Below are 23,833 nucleotides of genomic sequence, written 5' to 3' on the forward strand. Positions count from 1 at the left end.
GAGTGGCAGAATTTACACTCTATAAATAAACAATGCTAAGCAGACCTCTTTGTACAAACCAAAGCAAGCTCCAAGTCTTTCATTCCCAAATCACCTTATTTACGAGAGCATACCTGCTTCAGCTGCCAGGACGAGGAACACCTCTAAGTCCTGCAGAGTATATCCAACAAATAAACTACTATGGATCTAGGCTGAGAACAGAAGCATTCTGCTGGTGTTAACTTCAAACCCCTTCAGCAACCAATTCTGAATGTTTCTGGTGGCTACTGGAGATCTGATTCAGCCACTAATGTTCAAGAGTGCTGAGCAGACTCTCAGAAGTTCCAAGCTACCAAAGGAAACCTCCAGTTTTAATTACACATCAGAAAAAAAACATACAAAAAATCCCAAGGGACAAGCATCAGGCACCATGTTTCCCAGCTCCAGCAGAGGTGCCTCAGTTGAGTCTCCTGATCTAATCAATACAGGCTTCTCCAAAGGGCATCATCTACATCATTATACCTACACGTGGAGGTACGATTACTTCTCTCAAATTCAGAAACACTGCATTTCACCCATAACAAGACCTCAAGGCAGCTACTTTAAATTTGCAATACAACTGAAACAACACTTCAATTTAAACAGATTTGAGGTGTGATCAGGCAGCGGGAGACAACTGTGATTCTGATTTCCACCCCTTCCCCAGCACGACATTAAACGTAGTGATTTCGTGTCCATCGGTTAAGAGAGGTGCATGCGGTTTCCAGAAGAAAGGGGGACTTGGATCACAGGTTTACAAAGAACAACAGTAAGGACTTGAAGCTCTAGACTTTAAAAGTCATATCAACAATTAAGACATTCAATTATTTGACCATCACCTTGATGACATGTCTATTCCATTTAACTTCTCTCCCAACTGTGACATGATTTATATTAGTCCATGTTAATCCCTCTCTAAAATAAACCAGAGGTAGGTTTATCTGCAATACTTATTTTCTTCTTTTACACTGTTCCAATTAGGTGTCAAAAGAAAACAAATCAAAAGATGGTTTGTTCATTAAGATTAGGCAATATTTTAGTTTCATTAGAAATTAAAGTCTAGGCAGTTAGTGGAGACCAGACACCATAAAGAGGCCACAGCAGGGGCTACAATAAACCAGCCACCAGGGTTACAGCATGGCACAGACTTACCCAGAGCCTCAGCTGTCAGGCAGGTGCGCATGGTGAGAAATTGCAGGACACAAAATTGACACAGAAAGGAAAATAAAAAAAGTCAAACTGGTATTCCAGCATTTCTAGAGTTCAGACATTATCATCAGCGCCAAGAGAGCGAGCAGTTTGGACTGGACTAGACTATTTTGACTTCTTCCATTTGCTTCCTGGCGAGCTGTTGCAAATTAAACTCTTGGTTATTTACCACACAGTTTTATTTTAAGAGACTTAAATCAGTTTAGGAGCTCTATTTAGCTTGCAGATTCCTAGGTGAGAACATGTTAACTTGTGCTTCAGAGAAAGTGCACTACACAGAGAACTGCCAAACTCCTGCTCAAGCTGAAGAAGTGGAACAAAGCTCATCCTCTCGCAGCAAAGAGGGAACTCAAACTTGTAAAATTCTAGGCGGGTGTTTTCTACTGCAATTACATTAAGGGATTGTTAATTAAATGAAAAACTAATTACTGATGCAATGTGGAAGAACATAAAAAAGATTAACTGTGATATATGTAAGCTTGGCTTGCTGTTGAAAAGAGAGGAATTATCGAGAGGCATTCAAAACTCGAGCAATGACAAAAAACTAAGGCAGTATCTCCAGTCCCTGCTTTTGCAAGGTGTCTTCAATGAATTTTTATCAAGTGAAGCTTATATTATAAACTTGCAGGGAGGATGTGTCTGAGGGAAGGGGGAAAAAAAAATCACCAAAAAACTCCCAAAGGCATCACGGCCTCATCCACATGGGATTTTTCCCCTGCAACAGATATGGACAAATAACTCCTCAGCTTCTGTCCTGAGCTGCACTGTACTGACTCCACAGTGACTCCTGGCTCTCATTTCAGTCATCATGCCACACTTGATTAATTAAGAGAAATACAGCCATCTCTTGGAGGAGAAAGGGTCTGGCCTCCCTCCCCAGCCTGCCACTTCAGACAGCATAAGTGACAAGTAGAAAGAGCACAGAGTACATGAATGAGAAAGTCAGCATTTGCTTTAAGAACTGAGATGTTCTTTGGTTGAAATTCTGTTGAAGAGCTTTAAGCTTTTTAGTTAAGAGTCACCGGGTTCCTGCAATCACCCCTGAGAGGAGTACAACAACGTTACAGTTTCTAAGACCAGAGCGTAACACAAAAACAACTGCAAAGGCTCTAAAACACAAACAGGTCATCTTGGCTAACGAGGAGGAGGGAAAGAAAAAGCACTTTTGGCAGCATTACAGTATATTAATAATCATGCTCCACTCTTTCAACTTCATTACAAGTCAAGAATACTTCCAGAACTGCTGCATCTGCAGAAGCTGAATTTGGATACTCAAGATGAAATGTTGTACTGCACATTAAGGCCACTCTGCAGAAACTTCTGTGAATGGCTTAGAGAGAAAACTCACATCTGACATTAACAAGTGTTCCGTTACTGGAAGGATAACATAGAACACCTTTTCACAGATCTGCTTGGATTTAAATACCCTCCTCAAAGTTCACACACAGTGTCACATGCCATGAAGAACCTGAAAATGAAACCTACCAGTCACATGGTAGGCAAACCTGTCTAGTTAATGGTTAACAGCCAAAGACACAGAAAATAAAGCCATCATGCACTGCTGGTTTTAAAGACACATTCAGTTATTTTTAGTTACTCAATGCCTTTTTTTCAAACTAAGAATCATGCATTTTGTTAACCTTCCAAAATGGTTACATGCAGAGCCACAGCTGCTGTCTCTTCTCTGAACGCCATATAGAATCAACAGCTTCTAGCAGCTCTGGATCTACTTATAAGGCCTTGACTCAGCAGGAATCTAAAGATGGAATTTATTTTAAATATATGCATAATTATTCTGCTGACTCAGGGTAGCTGGGCTGACTTCTGATGTCCAATGTTTGTCTGAAAACAAACAGCAATTTAGAAGATGTGTGCAGTTCCATGCACTTCAGCTTTATCTGTTCAGACAAGCTAAGTTTCAATGCTGGGGTGGGCAGCATGCCCCACGGCCCTGTTCCCCTTGGGAACAAGCACCTAAGGATGCAACTTGAAGATCATCATGACATCCCCAGGGACTGCATGGATCTAGGAGTAGTACACCAGGATTCTATTTAATTACATATATTTCTATTTCATTTTTACAGTCAAAGACAAGAAAAAAAAACAAAACAAAAGAGCCTGTAAGGTCTTTTAAAATGCAAGACCTTCAGTTGTACACATTTGTCATTTACCAGCAAGCTTCCAAAAAGGATGCTGACACCAGTTTTGTTTAGTTTGGAAAACTTGGTGTTTTCCCTATCATTTCAAGTTTTGGGAACACCTTTATTGTAATTAACACACCTACTCTGCAAACAATTGCTAATAAATGATCTTAAAAGCCCAGCCTGAACTTTCAACTTGGCCACATGGAACCAGAACAAACAGACCATGCACAAGCCAGATGTGCTAGTTTGAAGCTAGCTAAAGTGTGGGGGGGTGGGGAACACCCAAACCGTCACACCAGAGAACAGGCAAACCCTCATATTCAGCCTCTTAGCGCTAAGGTGCAGCAACCGACCTGTGGTGCTCCTGCCAGGACAAGCCAAGCAGCCTATGGTTCTTTCTCCCAAATATCCTTGGGATGCAGGCAAGGAGCAAGCAGCTGCTATGCATGCTGCAGCCATTGTTATGAGAGGGAGCCTCTGCAGCCTGATGTGTCACAGAGACAGGACACCTCTACCATGTCGCAAAGGAGAAAAGTAGAGAGTTACATTTGAGTTCCTAGACCTGAAGCTGCCCAAAGCAGAAGAAAAACACTTTCCCATTCAGTTACAGCAGAAAAAAGCTTGAAGGACTTCTTAGTAGCATGCACAATATTTAAGCAAATTCAGAATTCAGCAAACATTTTGCCCACAGATGATTGCAAGGTTAATTCAAAAGTATTCTTACAAGCACTAGGAAGGGAATGAATTGGTTGGTTTAGAGATCCCATAGGTGAGTCAATAACTTTACAGAAAAATCAAAGGGACAGGTCCTGCTTGAGGAAGAACAGAACAAAACAAAACAAAAGTCTGAGCAACAGGGAACCAGGAACAGTTAAAGACACAATAAGACATTCATGCACTCAGCCACATGTCTGAGAGGACAATTCCACCCAAGAGTTTCTCTGCTTGTAGTTCAAATTTCCTTTGTGACCTAAATCAGAACCATTTTTGCAGCTTTGTTTTATAAACAAATTCCTCCTTGTTTTTTTTTGGTTATCCCTCAGCGACAGAAAGAACAATATACTTCAGCACACAGCACATTAAACACATCTCTCAAGGTGAGTGTACACAAAGTTTTCATAACATTTGACACTGCACTCAGACCAATGCTTTACTCCTTTGAGGTAAGGATCAAAAAGGCAAAGAAAGGAAAAGGCATCTGTTACTTCTTTTTCTTCTTCTATATTTAAGCACTGTAGATAACTTACAAGAAGACAGGGTGAATTTTCTCTGAACCTCCACCCACTCATGCTGGGAACCACTAGGGCTAACAGTTTTGGGCATTCATTCTCACCTCTGTATGAGCCTCAGCAGCTCACTGCACCTCTCCTCCCCAGAGGGCACAAGAACAACTCTCACCTCCTCAAAAATATTGCAGCTTCTCCTTTCCCCTGCACTGGCTACCTGAGAACCTTCATTGCTTCCATATTTCCCACATGCCTCTTCCTGTGACCCGGTTTAACACCACCTCAGTCCCACTAGGGTTGTGCTGTGGGCCCAAACGCTGTGTGTGTGACAGCAGCTCTGACAGCAGAGACACGCAGCAGGTTCAATGCAAACTCCAGAAGCATGTCATAACAGTTAAATTCATCAAGGGAATGACATTAAAAAAAAGGAAAGACTTCAATCATTCCATGGCTGCTATAAAAATTATAGCAAAATTAGGTCTCAAAGATGTTTAATCCTGAAGGAGGACAAGACACCAGTGTGCTGACCCTCATCATTAGACACGGCACACATTTTGGGGAGGGAGAGAGGAACCCAGAAAATCCAAGGAGAAAGTCCATTTACTTTAACCAGTGCTGACAAACACCTATAGTGGCATCAGCAGCATGGGGACAAGGGGGCTCTTCTCCAGAGGGCTTTAAGTGCTTCTCTTTCTTCTTCCTGCCTTACAGAGAATGCTGTCTCCTCCTCCAAGACTGCAGATTGATTTATTCAATACTCAGAAGTAGGATAAAAGGGAGATGGAGCCAGACAGCTGTCAATTCATAGAAACAGGTGTAAAGAAATGGTTTCTTCTTCCAAGAACACTGACATGTTTTTATCAGCTCTCATCTGCCACGCACTGAGGGATTGTCATGGGGACAAGAAATAATGAGACCAGAGAAAGGGGCAAGAAAGGAAAAGAAACGGAACAAGTATCACAGATTGTCTAAAGCTGTTGGTCTGAACTTAAGACAATTTATCACACAAGACACATGTTTACACGTCAGCCAAAACCACAATCTTACCACAAAAAATATCTATCTTCCTAAAGATGAACTATCTTATTCAAAACACTAAACTTTTCCACAGACAGACACACACATGGGGCCTACTGAGCTTAAGCTTTCTCTTGCTGGCTTCACTCTCCCTCTCTCATCCTTTGTTTGAAGTCAGCTAAAATTCAAGTGCAGTTTTCCTGTCATCTGGATTTCTACACATGTAACTATTGATTTACCTATTAGAAAGGACAGTTGGAGACAGTGCACCTCTTCTGGATAATATTTGTATCATTTAAAAGTTTGTTTGTCCAAGGGCAGGAGAGGAAGTTGCAGCCTGTGTGCTGAGAGCTACTCAAAGTAGACTTCCTACCCGGCTGGGAAGAGCCCAGCGCTAGCAAGGGCAACCAGAAAGCCTGCTTCTGTACAAGTTCCATATCGTTCTCTGAAAGGTTGGAAAGGTTGGAGGGGTTTGCACTTGGCCATGTAAAACCCTTAGTGATAGCAATGCTCCAGCTACCCATTAACATGACGATGAAATGCCCGTGACAAGATGGTGGTGGGAGAGCAACAGAAGCAAGAGATTCAGTTAGAGAAGACAGACTGCTTTTATGGAGAACTTTTCTTTTCTTACTCATCTTTAGCTTTCTATGGTTGCAAAGTGCCCTCCCCCTGACAACTACCGTGCCACCTTCTCAAGCTCTTAGAAATAATGGAAGGTTTATGAGATTACAGGCTGTTAAAAAAAAAAAAAGAGAGAAGACAAGTAGTAGAGAGAGAGAAGAGTGAGAAATGTTAATAGTTACAGAACATTTATATAATTAATTTTTTTATATTATTCCAAAAGGTTCTAGAAAGTTGTACAGGTACCTGCACAAGTCACGTCACAGTGTCAGTGTTCCTAACAGGAATAAGCCAGCAGCAAGTGCTCCATTCTGAAACATGATTGACTTTGTACAAACAGTTTTAAGGCTTTTGTTTAAGAACATTAGATAGCAGCTTCAGAGTATGATTTAAATGACACATAGTAATTGTACCCCAGTGTTCAAGCAGGTACCAGAAATATATTACAGGGGATCAAGTTGTTACAATAGAAAGTCCTCTCGCTGCTCAATCATTGTCAATGAGCACAGCACAGAAGGTTTTAAACAGAAGTGTGAAGCAAGTTACCTTTCTTTGCTTTCTTCTGCAGCTTCAGTGTGTCAGACGATTTCTTTTTTATCTCCTGGCGAGCTTTTTTGTATTCTAAAAAAAACACACAGCCTCTGTTACCAACACACTCAATGCCCAAATGTTTTTCACAGAAAAGGCTATGTTTAAAGACATTAGACTACAAATTTTAAGAGGACAGCTACTATTACTCATCATGACTTAGAACTCGCATTTTGTAGTGCCTATATGTTTGGCTTCTTGTAACATTTTAGGGCGTGAGCACATTCACATACCAAACTCTTTCCCAAATAAACAAAGCCTTTACAGAAATAACAGCTGAGAACACAGTGAAAATTGGAGCTCTTTGCAATCCAGAGGCTCATCCACTCTCAAGAATGGACAACAGAGATGACAGGTTTCTCGAAATGTTTGCGTTGAATAACACGCATCCAGAAAGGACAAGGCAGAGAATATCCTGTGATCCCTCTCCAGCATGAGAGTCAGGCAGAGGGAGAGTGATAAAACTTTGCCTGAGGAAGGGTCACATTGCCAGCTCTTTCTGATAAAGTGGAGCACACTTTAGTTGTCCTCATTTTTCATATGAGCTACAAATCCTGGGAGAATTAATATCCCAGAACAAAATATTTCACCTCTAGTACAGGGACACTAAAGGTCCCAGATAAGAACCTGATACTTTAAAAAACCACTAAAATAAAAAGATAAAAGGCATGCATTCATGTATATACATATACACATACACTTTAACAAAGAAGGGCAATGTTATTACCATTCTATAGACAGAAAAACAGAAGCAGGCTGATGGCAGGCACAGAAACTCTACCAAGGCCAACTACACCCACAACACCCAAGTCTGCCCACTAAACTCTCAATATCACTGCCACTTTGGCCAGTCACCCTTACCTGCAGGAACCCAGGTGATTCCTCCCTAACTGCTAGGCATTCTCCACAGCACAAGGTGGGAAATTTTTTAAAGAGCTGCTGATTTAGCCGCTCCTATTTGACCATAGTAACAGTAGAACAAGAAACACTAGCACAGTCCTTCCCATCACTTCTCACCCTCTCTGAAACAAATAATGGTGATGTTGATGCTTTCAGACATAGCAAAAGTACCTCCTTTCAGCACCCATGATAGAGGGCCATTATGCTCAGTGCTGGTTTTGCAAAGCTGAAGGCATCTAAGAATGTGCTCTTGCTATGCAAGATTGCTGCCTTCTGCTCACTCCCCCAGGAAAACCTCTAGAGCCACCATCAGCACTGCAGCTCAGAGCATCCCACATCCAACTACGCAACCGTCCCATTCTTCAGGTGCACACTTCTGTATCACAGCAGATAGAAAATAATCATGCTTAAATTTTTACAGGGCTATGCATTCTCTGGAGGATGCTGTGTCTGAGACATAACATGATCTCAGTCAGCTTTTAACTACACCCCAGAGTTTTGCAGGGGTAGCTGTACCATTCCAAATCCTCAGCACTACTGCAGATCATGCAGTGAGAGTGGGCTAAGAGTTAAAACTAGTCACTCCTTACCCATCTAGAAAAACAACCCACCCCTCAGGGTCTTACAAACTAAACCTTCAAAGTGAATATTCAAGGGTTAAAGGTTTGTTAGGCACTTTGGTAGAAGAGCGTTTTAGGAGAGAAAAGTTGCTATACATATTTAAGCACGTCATTCGGTTCCCCAGTACAAACATGAAAAGAGGAAGAAAAGCTGAGATTAGAGTCTTACTCCTATTAAAGAATTCTTCCTCTGTAACTACCTTTTGCATGGTCTTTATCCAGTTGATTGGCCACTTTCTTCCACTCTTCCATCTGTTCTTGAAGTGGGTTTATCAGACAGTCAATTAAAGCACTAATTTTGTTGAAAAAACACAAAGAGCAATCAAATCCTGCAGATGCCCCTATTCTTATATAGAGAGCCAAGGTCAATATTGGAGTATTTTTACTTTTTGCTGTGACAGCTACCAGTGTCACAACGTAAACATCAGAACATAGAAATGTTTATGCTGGAGAAAGCAAAAGAAAGGACTGGATTTAAAAAAAAAAAAAAAAAAGAAATAAAAAGGCACATCACAAGATATCCAGAATTACTGCACAGATGTTCAGGACAGTGAGGAACAGAGTGTAAGCCAGAGAAGCAACCCGAAACAGGGCCAATGTAAACAGTTAGCTCTTACTCATCTGTCACACAAAGGACAGTTAAAATAGAGTCTCCAGAGACAGGAAAGTTTTGTGGAGCTATGAAGATTATAAACTTACATAAGACATGCATATGCACAGGAAGACAGAGCAGTTGTACAAAAGAACATAATCCTGACCACTGATGTGCCTCACCTCTTACCAGTGGAGTCCATAATACAGCACTAGTAAAGCACCAACAATTAACAAGATTGGGATTGAATCATTTAGAATAGCTGACTCTAGAGTAACTAAGGTGGTCTCCTCACAGCCAATTTCGCAAATATCTTTATTCCAAAAGGGAAAAAAACATAGCAGTTCATCAGGAAAATGGTGAAGCATCATTTTGGTTCACCTCAGGTCAAGTATAATATTTAACTCTGGTTGAAAAAGGCACATATGCAAACTACTATTTACTGCAGAAGTAGGTTGTTTACATATGATCCAGCTTACAAGAGCTAATTTTCTCCCATTACCTCTACAGTCTAACTGCAAAACAGAATTTACTTTTCCCACATTGGTCGGCACAAAGGTTCTCTCATTGCCACAAGCTATGTGGGCTCTACAAAAAGCTGAGGAAGCAGTGCAATACTTGTTGCTGATTTAAAACTTAGTGACAAAGCTCAAAGTCCTGAAACAAAGACAGGCTGGTCACATCAACAGCTGCCTGCCCAGCACTGGGCAACAGGAACCAACAGTGGGAATTTGCAGCATTTAGAGTGATTTGAGGTGACAAGCTCAGTTTCTAGAACATGCAGTGAAATCCTGCATGTTTGCAACACCTGGTGCACTGCAAAGAAGAAGACAGCAGCTGTTCTTAGTGACATGGTTAGAGAGCAGCTGAAAAGGCAATGCTGGTGAACAGCTTCAGGTGTTCCTCTGCAACAAAAGACAAACCTTGTGCTCCAGGCAAAGTACAAAGCCACTCACCTTGAGAACTGCCGAAGTTTGGACTCTATACTTCGGTGCCTCATGCACATCCTGGTAAGAGCAGAACCAATCTCTCTGGTACCACCTGAAAAACAAAGCATGAGGCAAGTGAGACCCTTGATGAGATTCCTGCCTATGGTGAGAGGTATGCCAGCTGGAAGATAGGTTCCAAGTCTTCCAGAGCAACTGTAAAACAGATTCATAACAACTGTAGAAATGACCAAGCTCTTAACCAGGCAGACCTCAGAGGCATTTACCACCTTGAGAAGATACTACTTCTTGTTTATTCAGTGACTTGAACTTAACAATTAAACACGATTAAAACACAGTTCCTCCCAGCAGTTCTATGTGCCATGAGGCCCAGCTCCATGGCAGAAGAGTCAAAAGGGCCTGAAATTTCAAAAGACAAGAAGCTAAGGTGGCAAGCAACTAGGGACATCTATTAACAGTCAATTTCCACGTTTTGGAAATAAAATCAGAAGACTCGACATCATTTTCACATCTCCATATTCCTTAGACCCAGCGTCTCAAAGAGATTTCGCTTCTCTGCATGTAACCCTACACACTGACTCATACTATCTGTGCATGATGCATCCCTGCCACCTCGGATCAGACACTTTCCACTGCGTTGCCAGCAGGTGGCGCTATTGACCCTCACTCTCCTGCCAACTGCAGGAGTGGAAGAACAATTCTCGGCAAGCGTTCCTCCTTCATTTCCCATTTTAACCTGCATTACCAACTTGAGCCTATTAAACTTCTAGATAATTTTGGTTTGGTGCTAGTTTTTGATGATTTGAGTGTCTCCTGTTTGCAAGCCAAAGCTGCTATTCTCAGAGTAAGAACATCGGGATTCTCTGAAACAGCAAAGATACCAGCGTTTGATTATTATAGTAACCTCAGGCTCATGACACACAGTAAAATATCCTAGCCTTTAAAAATGGTGTTTCTCAAGTGAAAAAATATCTTCCCACTTGGGGATTTTTAAAGTATTCTTTCTGGTTTTTTTTTAAACCTGAAAACAAGTCACCATCTTCCTGCACTCCTGCAGAATTAAGTCCTATGCCCACGAAATGACTCCGGAACAAAGACACTAAATAACTGGAATAAATTGTGGCTACTTGGTATTTTCCATTGTTCAAGAAGATAAACAGAAAGTCCTTTGTCATTTGCCCAGTTACTCATGGTTTTGTAAGGAGTTTTAATAATAATAATAATAATAATAATAATAATATTTGGCAACACGGAAGAGCTGTAGCTTCACTGCCTACGAGGGGCTGGGAAAAGCATATGGACTCCAGCCTGGATCCAGACCCACCTCTTCCAGTGACGCTGCACTCACACAAGCTGTGCCAGACTGGTAAATTGAAATGCAGAAGATGGGGAAAGGCATAAAAGAAAGCAAGCAATTATAGAAAGAGGACAACATCCACAACAGAATGTGGATCTCTATCCCAAAGCATGGCCAGTTTTCTTTGGAGCCAGCTGCCAAGTAAACATAATTCCAACAGCAGAGGTGGAGAAATGAATCAAAACTTCCACAGCCATCGGCAGATCAACTCCCATTGAGTTTAAGAGAAATGGAGGTTTTTCAGGTTGAAAAATCTTTGGAATACTGGAATATTAAGGAGTGTCACTGGTTAAAGTGGCACTGCTTTCCTAAGCTGCTTATATTTAAAGAAAGGAAGAGACCTTTCAGAACAATAAATAGGAAATAAGGCACCATGTGTTTTAGAGACTAGGAAACAGGGGTCAGTTACTACTAATATTAAACTGCAAAGTAACAAAATCATAATTGAAACTGCCATAATCAAAGCATAAATACACACATAGTATAGGTGGATGGGAAAGGTCAGCAAAACAGCTACAAAAATTTAGGTCTGTACAGCAGTAGTTGTGTCGAAAGAAAGAAGGCAGGCAAGAAGGCAGGCAAGAAGGCAGGCAAGAAGGCAGGCAAGAAGGCAGGCAAGAAGGCAGGCAAGAAGGCAGGCAAGAAGGCAGGCAGGAAGGCAGGCAAGAAAGAAAGAAAGAACCTCACCTAACTCACAACAAAATAAATAAGGTCTGGAATAAAAAGGTTATTCCTCAGAACTGAAAACAACAACTCCACCTGGTTGGGGATCAGGGGCTAACTGGTTCTTCCCACCTTTTGAAAGCCATGTTATTCATAAGAGTTTACAAGGATATGGGAGTATGTGATGTTGATTTTATTCTGTGACTAAAATCTACTCTTAACAAAGTGAAGGTAGGGAAAAACATATTTGAGAGGTTTTTTATGCTCCTTCCAGAGAAAAGGTGTTGCAGAAGATGGGTTTAGGAGCCTGCTCGGGGCTGGGAATGATGTAAAGTTTGGAAGGGCTGAGCCAGCACCTCAGTTCAATCTGCGTGGATCCAGGGAGGGCTGCGGGGAGAGAGCCAGGGCTGGCAAGACTCCATTTTAAGGTCTTCTGCTGAGGCATGCAGGGAGTCACAGTGCTGGTGGAGGTCAGCGAGTTGATCTGATCTCCTGAAGCAGTAGCTATTGCCAACAATTAGTTGAGAAAGGTGCTGCTTAGCCCTCTCTAAGGGGCATAAATTCCTCTCAAACAGAACTTAGATTATAAACTCAGTCTACCTAAAACTGAAGCACCAGGCAACACAACTACTTCAAATGGCTACAAGAAAGGATTCCTATTCCTCTGCCAAATCATCAAACCCCCCGTTTATTTATCAGTAAAATGAGTTTAGAATACACTGAATTCAGAAAACAAACCACCAAACCACGTTTAGCTACCTTACAAAAGAGATGTCTGAAATACTGCAAAACACCAACACAACACTTGGAGCTAAGGCACATCCCTGACAGGAGCCTTCCAGCCAGCCTCTCTGCTCCTCTTGCTGCAGGACCACTTAAAGAGTTTCCTGCAGCCTCTTGCTGCAAGGCTCACAATGCTGCTGGATGAAGGTGGGAAAGAGCTTTGCTGTTATTCCCCAAAGCCTTCTCACTCACAGCCTGCTTCCATCCCACCATACGCCTGGCAGCTAATGGACACACGGTACATCGAGTGTGGAGCTGGCAGGTGGCAGGTGCCCACTGGAACACTATTGTGTGCCAGCAGCTTCTGCCCAGTGAAAGGGCAGTAGAGGAATCAGTCTGTACAACTCACATTGCTACAACGAAGTCACCATACATTTCCAATCCCCTCTCTACTCTGTGTACAAGCAGGTCCGTGGCAAAAAGTCGTGACATTCTCCAGTAGCTGCAATTCCCTCAAGAGAAACAGACAGGCAAACCCAGCAAACCTTTCATCAGGAGTACATGGGGTGGGTGACCCGCACTCAATTCACTGCTCTGCAGCTATGCAAGTTAAAGCACTCTGCCTTGAGCTTTCAGTTTATAAAATGAGGCTGTGAATTATCTGCTTCTCTGACACACCACAATAATTCATCCATTAAGGCAAACAATGCTTGGGAACAGTGTAAAGTAATACTTCGAAACCAGAGCCGAGAGACGTATTCATCAGAATTCCCACTCAGAGAAAGTGGCTTAACAAAATGCTCCTGTCAAATTTGATTAGAAAGTGGGTGATAACATCAGCCTTATTTCTCCTAAGTAAAAGGCAACTCTGCAAGGCCAAATATGCTTTTGGTCTCACCTTTCCTGATTCTGCCTTTTCCTGCCTAAGCCTGTAAAAGACCCAAACCCTTCTTCATGTAAGGTAATTAAATGGAAGCCTGTGGACCATGGAACTACAATGAGTCCACTATAAAGACATAAACTATTTTCTTTCGATGCTTGCTAGTCACTCAACACTGCAGAGAGGCAACAGGGAGAGATTGTAGGAAAGGGACTCAATTGTTTTATTGGAGTCATTATGTTTGTCTTTAATAATGATCACATATCAAGGAAATGATTATTTGATGAAATGTGCAGCTGTACAACTGCATGGCCTCTGTATCCTCCAAACAAACCACTACAATCAACCTCTTATCTTCCTCCCCTTGCTTCACTGCTGAGCAACCCCAGAAGGCTCAGAAGACAACTGCTTTTCAGAAAGTGCCTTTAAGGCTCCAACTTATTAACAAGCTCACCTTTACTGGCACAGTTCAAAAGTGCCAACCAGACACATTTTCCCCAAAGGAAGAGAATGATGAAAAATGGGTGTAAGATTTTTGTATTTTCTGTAATTTCAGAGTTATCAGAAGAGGTTTCCATTTTCAAGTGAAGATTAGAGCAGGAGCAGGCTAGATTATTAAATACAACTCTGAATACAGAGGCTATGACAGGATGACGACGAACAGTTGGACATTTTAAGTTAATGGTCATTACTCAACCCTTATCCAAACTCATGCTGTTACAAAAGCAAGCAGTTTCCATCACTGATTATACAGGGTATGGACCTTGATCTTGCACAAACTGTTCATGTGGATGCCTCTGTGAAAACTCAAGGATGATGGTGTCAGTGCCAGGGCATTACAGCAGACAAAGTAAAAAGGAGGGCCTTTGCCTGGAAGTGCCCAACACAAGGGGTTGTAAGCATTACCACTAGGACAGAAATGTGGAAGTGGAGCTATGGTAGCACTTCATGTTTCAGGGTGTCAGCAGCCTCAGGTAAGGCTTCTAAGTGGTCAAATACAGTAAGAGCTTCAAACAACAGAAGGATGTTGTTTAGCATCTACATGACAGGAAAATAAAACAGCATACCCTTATTCCTACAGCTACTGTGAGCCTTTCTGAGCAGCACTTGGCAAGCTCTCTGAAAGCTGCTCCTCAAAGCCAGAAGCAAAAGTTTTCTGAAGGATACATATACACAGAATTTTTTTTTTTCAGGCAAGACAGGACTAACAAATGTGGATTTCAGGTCAAACTCACCTAAGGATTTTAGATTAACCAAATCTAATATATCAACTCTAGCAGGCCATTGTCATGTACCACATCTCTGTGGTGGTCACTGCAAAGGAACAGCTTGCTTGCTATGTTCAGCTGAATGCCCTTTTGGGCAAATTACTTGGAAAATGTATTTATAGATGCCTGGTACGAAGTTGACACATTTGCTAGAGCCCTAGGCAGTCCACACGGTCCTGAGAAGAAAATGTGGTAGATGGTTTTTCTCTTATGCAGAAAAAAACTCACATTTGTTCATGGATAGAGCAGCAGGACCTCAAATAGCATTTGAATTTTGTTTTAAAAAGAAAGGAGAACCATGGCAGTGGCAGCCAGTTAAAGTAGTAAAGAAGCAACAGGAACAGGCAACCTGAGCCACCCTCAGCACACAATCTGCCCTGGCAACCACCAGCTTCAGGAGTCCTTAAAACAGACTATGGCCATATTTCAGTCAATATGTTGAAGAACAACCAAGAAAGTTCTTATGACTTCTGATTCAGGCTTATTCCTCTGCTTAGCAGCATTTGTGATTGCTCTAGCTGCTCCTCTAGCAAAACACGAGGCAAAATCCTCCCTGCATGGGAGTCAACATGAGCATTGTTATTAAATAAGCAGGGTCAGAATTTCACCCATGCACATGGAAGTCACCACACAGCCCATTCGACATACTAAATACGGTTGTAAGTAAGCCCTGCGATGACCTGTGGACAGCTTGGGTTTAGCCAGCCTTCAGAGTACACTGACAAGTTCACCTGTGGCCTTTCACTTTTAGAGAGAATGCCACATACACCAATAGCTGAGAATGCTTTGGGAAGCATTAACTTATCACAGGATTCATCAGTTCAGTTTGGGAGAAACTAAGAAATCTATCAGCGATTCACAAGCTTGTAAGAGCCACAAAATGCATCACTGAACCATGACATCCTGTTAGCATGTCCAGGAAAAAGTGCTCTCTGTAACAAAAGCCTCAAGTTCCAGCATGTTTATGTTGGGAGTGCAAGCTGGACTGGTCCTTTCTCCTCTCCCTTTTGTAAGTGGTGTTGTCAGAACAGACAGAAGTATCACAGTATCACAGTATCACCAAGGTTGGAAGAGACCTCACAGATCATCAAGTCCAACCCTTTACCACAGTGCCCAAGGCTAGACCATGGCACCAAGTGCCACATCCAACCTTGCCTTGAACTGCCCCAGGGACGACGACTCCACCACCTCCCCAGGCAGCCCATTCCAGTGCCTAATGACTCTCTCAGTGAAGAACTTTCTCCTCACCTCGAGCCGAAATTTCCCCTGGCGCAGCCTGAGGCTGTGTCCTCTTGTTCTGGAGCTGGCCACCTGAGAGAAGAGAGCAACCTCCTCCTGGCCACAACCACCCCTCAGGTAGTTGTAGACAGCAATAAGGTCACCCCTGAGCCTCCTCTTCTCCAGGCTAAACAACCCCAGCTCCCTAAGCCTCTCCTCGTAGGGCTTGTGCTCAAGGCCTCTCACCAGCCTCGTCGCCCTTCTCTGGACACGCTCAAGCATCTCAGTGTCCTTCCTAAACTGGGGGGCCCAGAACTGAACGCAGTACTCGAGGTGTGGTCTGACCAGTGCAGAGTACAGGGGCAGAATGACCTCCCTGCTCCTGCTGACCACACCACTCCTGATACAAGCCAGGATGCCACTGGCTCTCTTGGCCATCTGGGCACACTGCTGGCTCATGTTCAGGCGGGTATCAATCAGTACCCCCAGATCCCTCTCTGTCTGGCTGCTCTCCAGCCACTCCGACCCCAGCCTGTATCTCTGCATGGGGTTGTTGTGGCCAAAGTGCAGCACCCTGCACTTTGAGCTATTGAACCCCATCCCATTGGCCTCTGCCCATCTGTGCAGGCGGTCAAGGTCCCGCTGCAGAGCCCTTCTGCCCTCCAGCTCAGTCACATCTGCCCCCAGCTTAGTGTCATCTGCAAACTTGTGTCTTGCTTCTGAAGACTGAACATACATCCCTCTTCACAGGTGCTTTTTGTTCATCTTTATGAGCACAGAGGTTTGCATCAAGGTTTTAATGCCACAAAATCAACACATCATTAAAAACATAGATTCTTAGAGGAGCAACCACCACATTGTTTCCTGAGGGCTGCTATTTATATTTTGTTCTTTGGAAGACCAGTCATTTCGTTACTGAAAACTTACAGGGTTTGCTGAACACCTGCACTCACAGTGCTCAGCAAGACTGTTCACACCTTTTCCCCGTTTCTTTTCAAAGTTGTAGTTGAATATATTTCCAAAATTCTTCTATGAATAGCTATGTAAACCTAACAGTCTTAACCTGAGCAGATCCAACTGCTTTGCTTAAAATGCTACGCCCACTAATGGCTTAAGCAAAGCAGGTGATGTGAGTCAGCAAGCTTGCTCTTTAAAAAAAAAGCAAAGAGCATGCTAATAAAAAGGACTCTTTGTCATAGAAAAGCAACTCCTGAAGCCAAACCTGTGCACTATTTCAGAATAACCCCTCACCTGTGCAGCACCCCAGAGCTGAGCCACCAGCTGACTGGTACATAAAGGCCAGCTCCACCAGTCAGAGGCACTTGCTGCAGCAAAGACTGTGTGCGCTTCAGATGGTGAAAAGACAGATCTGCATCAGACCTATTTACACAGAAAGACTCTCTGAGCTCCATACCTTCATAAATCTGGCTCTAAATGAACACTTTATGTCAGCCCAATGTGTGGAGAAGGCAGTAACTCAAGATCCTTATGTTCTCCTCAAGTACAGCTCCTTATTTTGTTTGGGCACAGCTATGAACTGCAATTTAATCTGGTTAGATGCCAGCAATATTCAATGAGAGGAAGGGATAATACACTTAGAGCAAATGGCTTGGAACACCAAGTGCAATTCCACTGCACGCTCAGCAGAACACGCACTGCTTACTTTGAGCTGGCAGCTTCCACAGAGGCTGTGAAAAGTCTACATGTATTGCTCCTCTTTGTGTTTAGCTATGGGCCTTGCAAACATCTCTAGTGCCAAAATTCAAAAGCTTCTTAACTTAGGTGTCCCAACCAAAAGTGGTGCTGATCCCAATCCAGAAAGGACCAAATGGCTGCTGCCTCTAAAACACAAAGTCAAACATAAGCAGGACAAGTAGAAGAAAATATTATTTTTCAAAAATCCACGTCAGCAGATCTAATTGTAACTCCAAACAAACAGATCTGCAGAACAAGGCAGTGCTATTTTTATATGCTGTCACTTGGTCCAACAGAGCATGCGTTCCTAGTGAACAGAGAGAAAGATCATACTGGGACAAAAGGATGAAAAAATTAACCAAACCACTTGAAGAAATTAGCAGTTTTAGAAATTTTAGAGACAGTCCATTATGTTTCAAGTAGTTATACAGAGGTACAGCACCACCAACCCATCAAAAGACTCGATGCACATCTAAGCACTGAGGACAGTCTTATTTCCTGGGTGCAAGGATAAGCTCTGCCTCAGGCATTCAGAGATGTGGTTCCCTCTTCGTGGGGCAACCTCACTGCCTTTGCTTGGCCTTAATAATCTCTAACTGCAACCAGCATATATGGGGGGAATGCTGGTGTTGATGATTCAAAAGGCAATACAGCCTTTCTCTAGTATTTTCTCAAGACAGCTGCTCTTTGTGTTCCAATGTCTGTTTAAAAATCATCTCAAATATGTATTGAAATACCCACTGCTCAACTTCATCCTCTTTGATTTATGTAGCATATCTCCAAACTCATTTCATCTCAGCTTGGTAGAAGACCAGAGATAAAATACACAATAACTTTGCAGAATTCTCCTCTAAAACTCAGGAGACTTGTCAGCAGACACGTGGAGAACCTGTATACCTCTTTAATCAGGCAGTAGATACTGACAGGGTAACAAGAATCCGGAGCACTACTGTTTATGGTTAGCCAGATTTTCCCCAAGCTCACTTTGCCTGATGCTCTATATGAAGACAGTTGGGCTGTTCATCAGGTCAGGTCTCAAACAACTAGCTTTGTCCTCACTGGTAGGTCTTGTTTTATTGTCTTTTTTTTTTGGCAGCATCCCAGTGATTTCCAATTTCAGTTTCCTCAGCCCTACTACAATATAATGAATTTTCACAAAAGCAAAGGAGAGCATCACCACATGGGTTTGACACCAGCTGGCTGCTTAAGCCCGCAGTATGAAGGAATTTGATACACAACACTGAACTCAGCTGAAAAAAAAAGGTGTAATAGTCCACCTGTTACAGAAAGTGAAATGAGGACAGTCATCTCTGAGCAGAGAAACCAGACATCTTTGTGCTTTTGGTCACAAACTCAATAAACACACTCTTAAAGAGACAACGCACACTTTTGGATTTACAAAAGGTGCAGGCATCGTCTCCTTCACTCGCAAGCAGCAAGTGAAGCAAGTTACACACAAGAGAATGGCTGCATGCAGATCACATGAGACAGATCAGAAGCATAGGACCATGCTCCCCAGATTTTTGGCTGCTTTGAATACACTGATTCACATGCTCTGCAGGCAAACTCCTGTTTATCCCACAAATCCTTCCAAACAATCCATGCTGTCAGGCTGCATTTAAAGTGTACCTGCTTAAACCATGAAGAGTACAGCACGAGAAAAGCTCTGAGAGTTCTTTGATTCACAGAAAAGCACACATTGCAGAAAAGATCAAATGAAGTTGCCAAGGTTTATGGCATTACAAACACAGCACAGAGCAAGACACTTAGCAGCTCTGACTGGCAAGAAAACACCAAGAACATGCTTGTCACTTTCTTTGAGGGCAGAGCAACTACATTTCTTCTTCCAAAGAAGCTACAGTGGACTGTAAAGAACATATCTCTGACCATTGGAACAGCAGAGGCATGTAATTCTGTGGCACTTCCTGCTGTGATGCACATCAGGTTTGCAAGATCTGTGCAAGAAGCTAAACTGTAAAATATCATTCAGACACCTTTCAGGAAAGCAGGATGCAAATCAGTGAAGAAGACAAGAAACTAAAAGAGAAGGAAACCAAAGAATAGGGTTTTGCAAATCCTGAAATTTAAGCCTTAAAATTGGCAGCAGAAACCACCCTGTGCTCACAGAAGGTGTTTTATAGCACTGCTTCTCCATTCCCTCACTGCAGTACAGAATACCTTTTGCAACTCCTGTTGCAAAGCAGCAGGAGATTTGCACTTGTACTCCATGCAGGACGAACCTTCAGAGTACTATTACTATTCTAGCCAAGTGCTGTTCATCTTAGTAGTCCTCCATCATCAACCCAGCTGCGGCTGAGCAGTTTTAAATAAGGCTGTTATCCACATACAGAGTGCTGCTAAGGCTTTCATAGCAACAGTACACAAAACCATGTTAATGCCCTTCTCAGGGGATGCCTCTCCCTCCACCATAGGAAGGTCCACGTGCCTGTATTGCTCCCCCTCCAAACACTGATGTAAGGTCCTTGCTTGCAGCATCTCATGCAAAACAGAGACAGAAAATAACTCAGGCCAGAGGGGACCTGCTCCCCCACTGAAAAAGGGGACAACTTTGATGAGGTTCCTGGAGGTCTGTCAAGTCCAGCTTTGACTGTCTCTAAGAGTGGAAATTCCCGGGCTCCTCTTCAAGTACCTGACTAGTATCACTCAGAAAATCATTTCCCTTACCTAAAATCCAGAGTCCTTTGGCTCAGAAGTTCAAATTCATGTTTTTTCAAGCATCTCTTGGGAGGATGTACTCCCCTGGCACTGCTTTGTCAACATAACACAGCAAATACACATGGAAAGTGTTTGTTTTATCCAAGTAAAAGCTTCAAAGTCAAAAGAATTCAAACATCTACCTTATGCACAGAAAACAGCACTGTCACAACCCAATCTGGGAAAAAAACGACATCTGGGCTACTTTCAGAATGACCAAAAAAAAAATATCAATTAAAGGTCATCTACAAAAAGCAGCCAGCCAAAGCACTACCATTCAAATGCATGTGTGTACATTTACTTTTGCTGCATTTCTTAGGGCTTCTGAAAAAAATGTATCCACAGTACTTTCCAGTTAAGCCAGTTTTAGTACAGAAACATTCATCTAGTCATTTGACATCTCTGGTAATGCAGGGAATCCATCTAAACCTCACAGCTACTCACACGCTCTGATGCTCCCTTATTCATCTAACAGACCTCATCAACTGCACCTATAGTACACAGCTGGCTGTGACCCTATTGCTATTAATCTATTACAGACAAAAGAAAGTGTCCACGTTGGATAGGGGATTTCTGACCTAGGCTTTAAGCACTGTGATGCACAGGACTAGCGTACAGATGACAAGTTCAGAGGCAAGCGCTCAGAAAGGGTCACTTCCTATTTAGAATGTATTAACTACTCCCTCCAGAGACCACCTTGATTTAGTCCAATGTAACCCATATTCCCACATTTCGGAGTGATACTTTTAGTTTGGTTTTTTTTTACACAAAAGGTTTCTCTTCCTTCCATCTTGCTCAGCCATGTGAAGCAGGAACCATCAATTCATCCAGCTCTTCTCTCAAAGAGGGAAAATTTGAGGGATAGGGTGCTCAGAAACTGCACACATACATACACAGAGCTACACAGTTTGAGGAAACCCACATTTGTAACACCCTGCTGGATATGCTGGGGAGGGAAAGCCCTGGATAACTCAACAGAAAGTCATCTTGCCATGTGGTCTCAAAACCAGTTTGCAACACATAGGGCCAACAGAAATGATGAGATTTATTCTGCTAACTGAAGTGAGAGCATCTGGGGTTTAGAAGCTTTAAGACTTGGGCTCTCATCCCAAATCCTGAAGCGTAAGCTTGACTCATCGGCTGCTCACCAGAGTGTTCAGCTCTGTGCTGGACTGAAAGGCAGAAATACTGCATGACAGTGAATAATGCAGTTTGCAGAGTAAGGATGCAGCTGCTCTGAATACATGCACAGGAGAGACAGTTACTGAACTGCCCATCCTCTCCTGATGGCTAGTAATGTTTTAAGGCACCGGTCCATGTGTTGTGATTTCTGAGACAATGGTGCATACCCTAATGCAAGTCTTCAGGCAGCACAAAGCCCAGGTAGCTGCACAACTGTGTCAAGATCATGGCAGCCAAACACTGCACAGAGCAAAGCATTTTCTCACCATGCACCCATCAATGAACAACCCTCACAGTATTTGTGTGCCTACATTTAACACCTGCACTAAGAAGTAAGTTACAGTTTTAAGAGAGGCTTCCTGAAAGAAGGTGGCAAAGGTGCCTCAAATTGTTTTCCCCAGCGTCAAGTGCATGTGCAGAGGGTTCCTAAGGAGCAGCTAACACACAGGAGTTCAGTAACACAATACTGTTACTTGATGTTCTCCTGGTCATTGCAGGGTCGACCCAGAGCAAAACTTTTGCAAATTTAAAGTTGCAGCTAAAAAGAAAAACACACAGAGATTTTTCACATCATCTATAGACCAGACACAACTTGTTCCAGAAAGAATCAATCCTTTTCTTCTTCTTGTATAAATACCAACCAACCCCTTTAACAATGTTAAACAAACACCTGCGCTGCTAACTAACTAGTTTTGTTACCACTAATGCCAAAGTGAAAACGAACCTTGACAATGTGATACAAGCAAGATTTCATTTTAAAATTTGTATTTAATGTGCCCATTTTTAACGTGGTCAACTTCGGCAGCTACGCTCCAGTAAGTGGCTTACCATCAGTCTTAATAGACTTCCAATGCAACCACGGGTTCTGATTTATTTCTCCCCATCCCACATCCTCTCCAGAGCCCACTTCTATTTCAAGCATCAGTACCCAATGCTTGCAACATCTGCAGGTTGCCATCCATGGAAAAATTGATACAAACTATTTGCCAAGGAAAGAAAATGCGCTCTGTGCCGCAAACTGAGGCTAGCTTGTGCTTTTTCCATCTATCTATAAACGTGGCAATGCCAGCTGCTAATTAAAGCAGACATGTTCAAATGGTCTAAAAGCTGTAATTGCAGTATGACATGTGTAAGCCTCTAAAGAGATATATTAAAAAACAAGGCTAAAAAGCCCTCCAACCAAAACCTAGTAAAGGGATAAGCACTCTCAGCTCTCCCCACTGCAAGAAGGAGAATAGAGAGCTGCTGATAAGGCCACCATGTGCGGGAAGCACAGGATACGCAGTAAGAAGCACAGAAAACAGACTGTTAGGTCTGCCGTTACGTGGTACTGAATCCATGCTCTCCTCAGGCTCCCCAGGAGCCCTCCAGCTGCCAGATTGCCTACCCATGATGCAAGCTGACAGGAGCTGCAATGCAGCACTCGCACAGCCGCCGATTATCTCTGGATTCGTTTTCCACTGCTGTCCCTCATCCAGCGCCAACTCAAGGGCATGCCTTCAACAGACATCACTGCCACGTTTTGTCCGTCCAGCTGCAAGCCTTTCCAGATACAATCACTGGCAATAGGCTTTAGCCTAGATTTTTGTAACAGCTTGTTTAAAGTAGGCAAAATAAATGATTCAATTAAAAAGACAGCATGTAAAGAACTGGGTTTTGGTGCAGGAGTAAGGATGGTATAATTGGGTCTTGATGTAAGCAGTACTCCTCCAGTTAAGAAAAAAAAAATCTGTCCAAAGGAAGTAGATAGTCTCATTAATTTCCCACTCCCAACAGGATCAAAAGACCATGAAAGATATGCCTTGCAGGGCAGGCTATAATAAAACAAGAACAAGCTACCACAGTTGGCAACCCAGGATAAACCAGCAATTCACATGGGACATATTCTATGCTGTGCATTGTTTTCCTATCCAGGAGATGTAGCAAAACTCTGCAGTAGCAGATGTGGGAAGTACTGAAATAAAAAGCTGTGGAGACTGATGAATTGTAAACATTAATAAAAACGGAATCACACTCAAGCTCAAAGTGTCAAAGCTTTGCACTAGGTTTACTGAAATGCAGCTGAGCTAGGAGCAAATCAAGGGCCTGAAATAATTAAAACATATTGAGCTCCAAAGAGAGACATGCAGAGTTACATGCTATGATAACAAAATTATACCTAACACTATTTTAAAACACCTGAAAAAATCACTCTAGTTAGCTACAAATCAGCATCAGCAGTTACCCATCTAATGACTCCTCTCCTTT

The 23,833-nt window shown here is 42.7% G+C and overlaps 1 protein-coding gene across 14 annotated transcripts in view; it reads right to left on the reverse strand.

The window, feature by feature from the left end:
- MTSS1 (MTSS I-BAR domain containing 1) overlaps positions 1 to 23,833 on the reverse strand; it is a 121,700-nt gene that overhangs the window by 23,869 nt on the left and 73,998 nt on the right. For 9 of the 14 annotated variants that reach the window (XM_064154251.1, XM_064154252.1, XM_064154258.1 and 6 more), the window contains 4 exons: positions 9,895 to 9,979; positions 8,547 to 8,638; positions 6,785 to 6,859; positions 1,171 to 1,182 (listed from right to left, as the gene is read on the reverse strand). In XM_064154251.1, coding sequence (XP_064010321.1) covers positions 1,171 to 1,182; positions 6,785 to 6,859; positions 8,547 to 8,638; positions 9,895 to 9,979 — 264 coding nt within the window. The remainder of the gene's footprint in view (positions 1 to 1,170; positions 1,183 to 6,784; positions 6,860 to 8,546; positions 8,639 to 9,894; positions 9,980 to 23,833) is intronic. The other 5 variants (XM_064154263.1, XM_064154261.1, XM_064154256.1 and 2 more) reach the window with 1 other exon arrangement.

Source organism: Pogoniulus pusillus, chromosome 14, assembly GCF_015220805.1.
Source record: "Pogoniulus pusillus isolate bPogPus1 chromosome 14, bPogPus1.pri, whole genome shotgun sequence".
NCBI lineage: Eukaryota > Metazoa > Chordata > Aves > Piciformes > Lybiidae > Pogoniulus > Pogoniulus pusillus.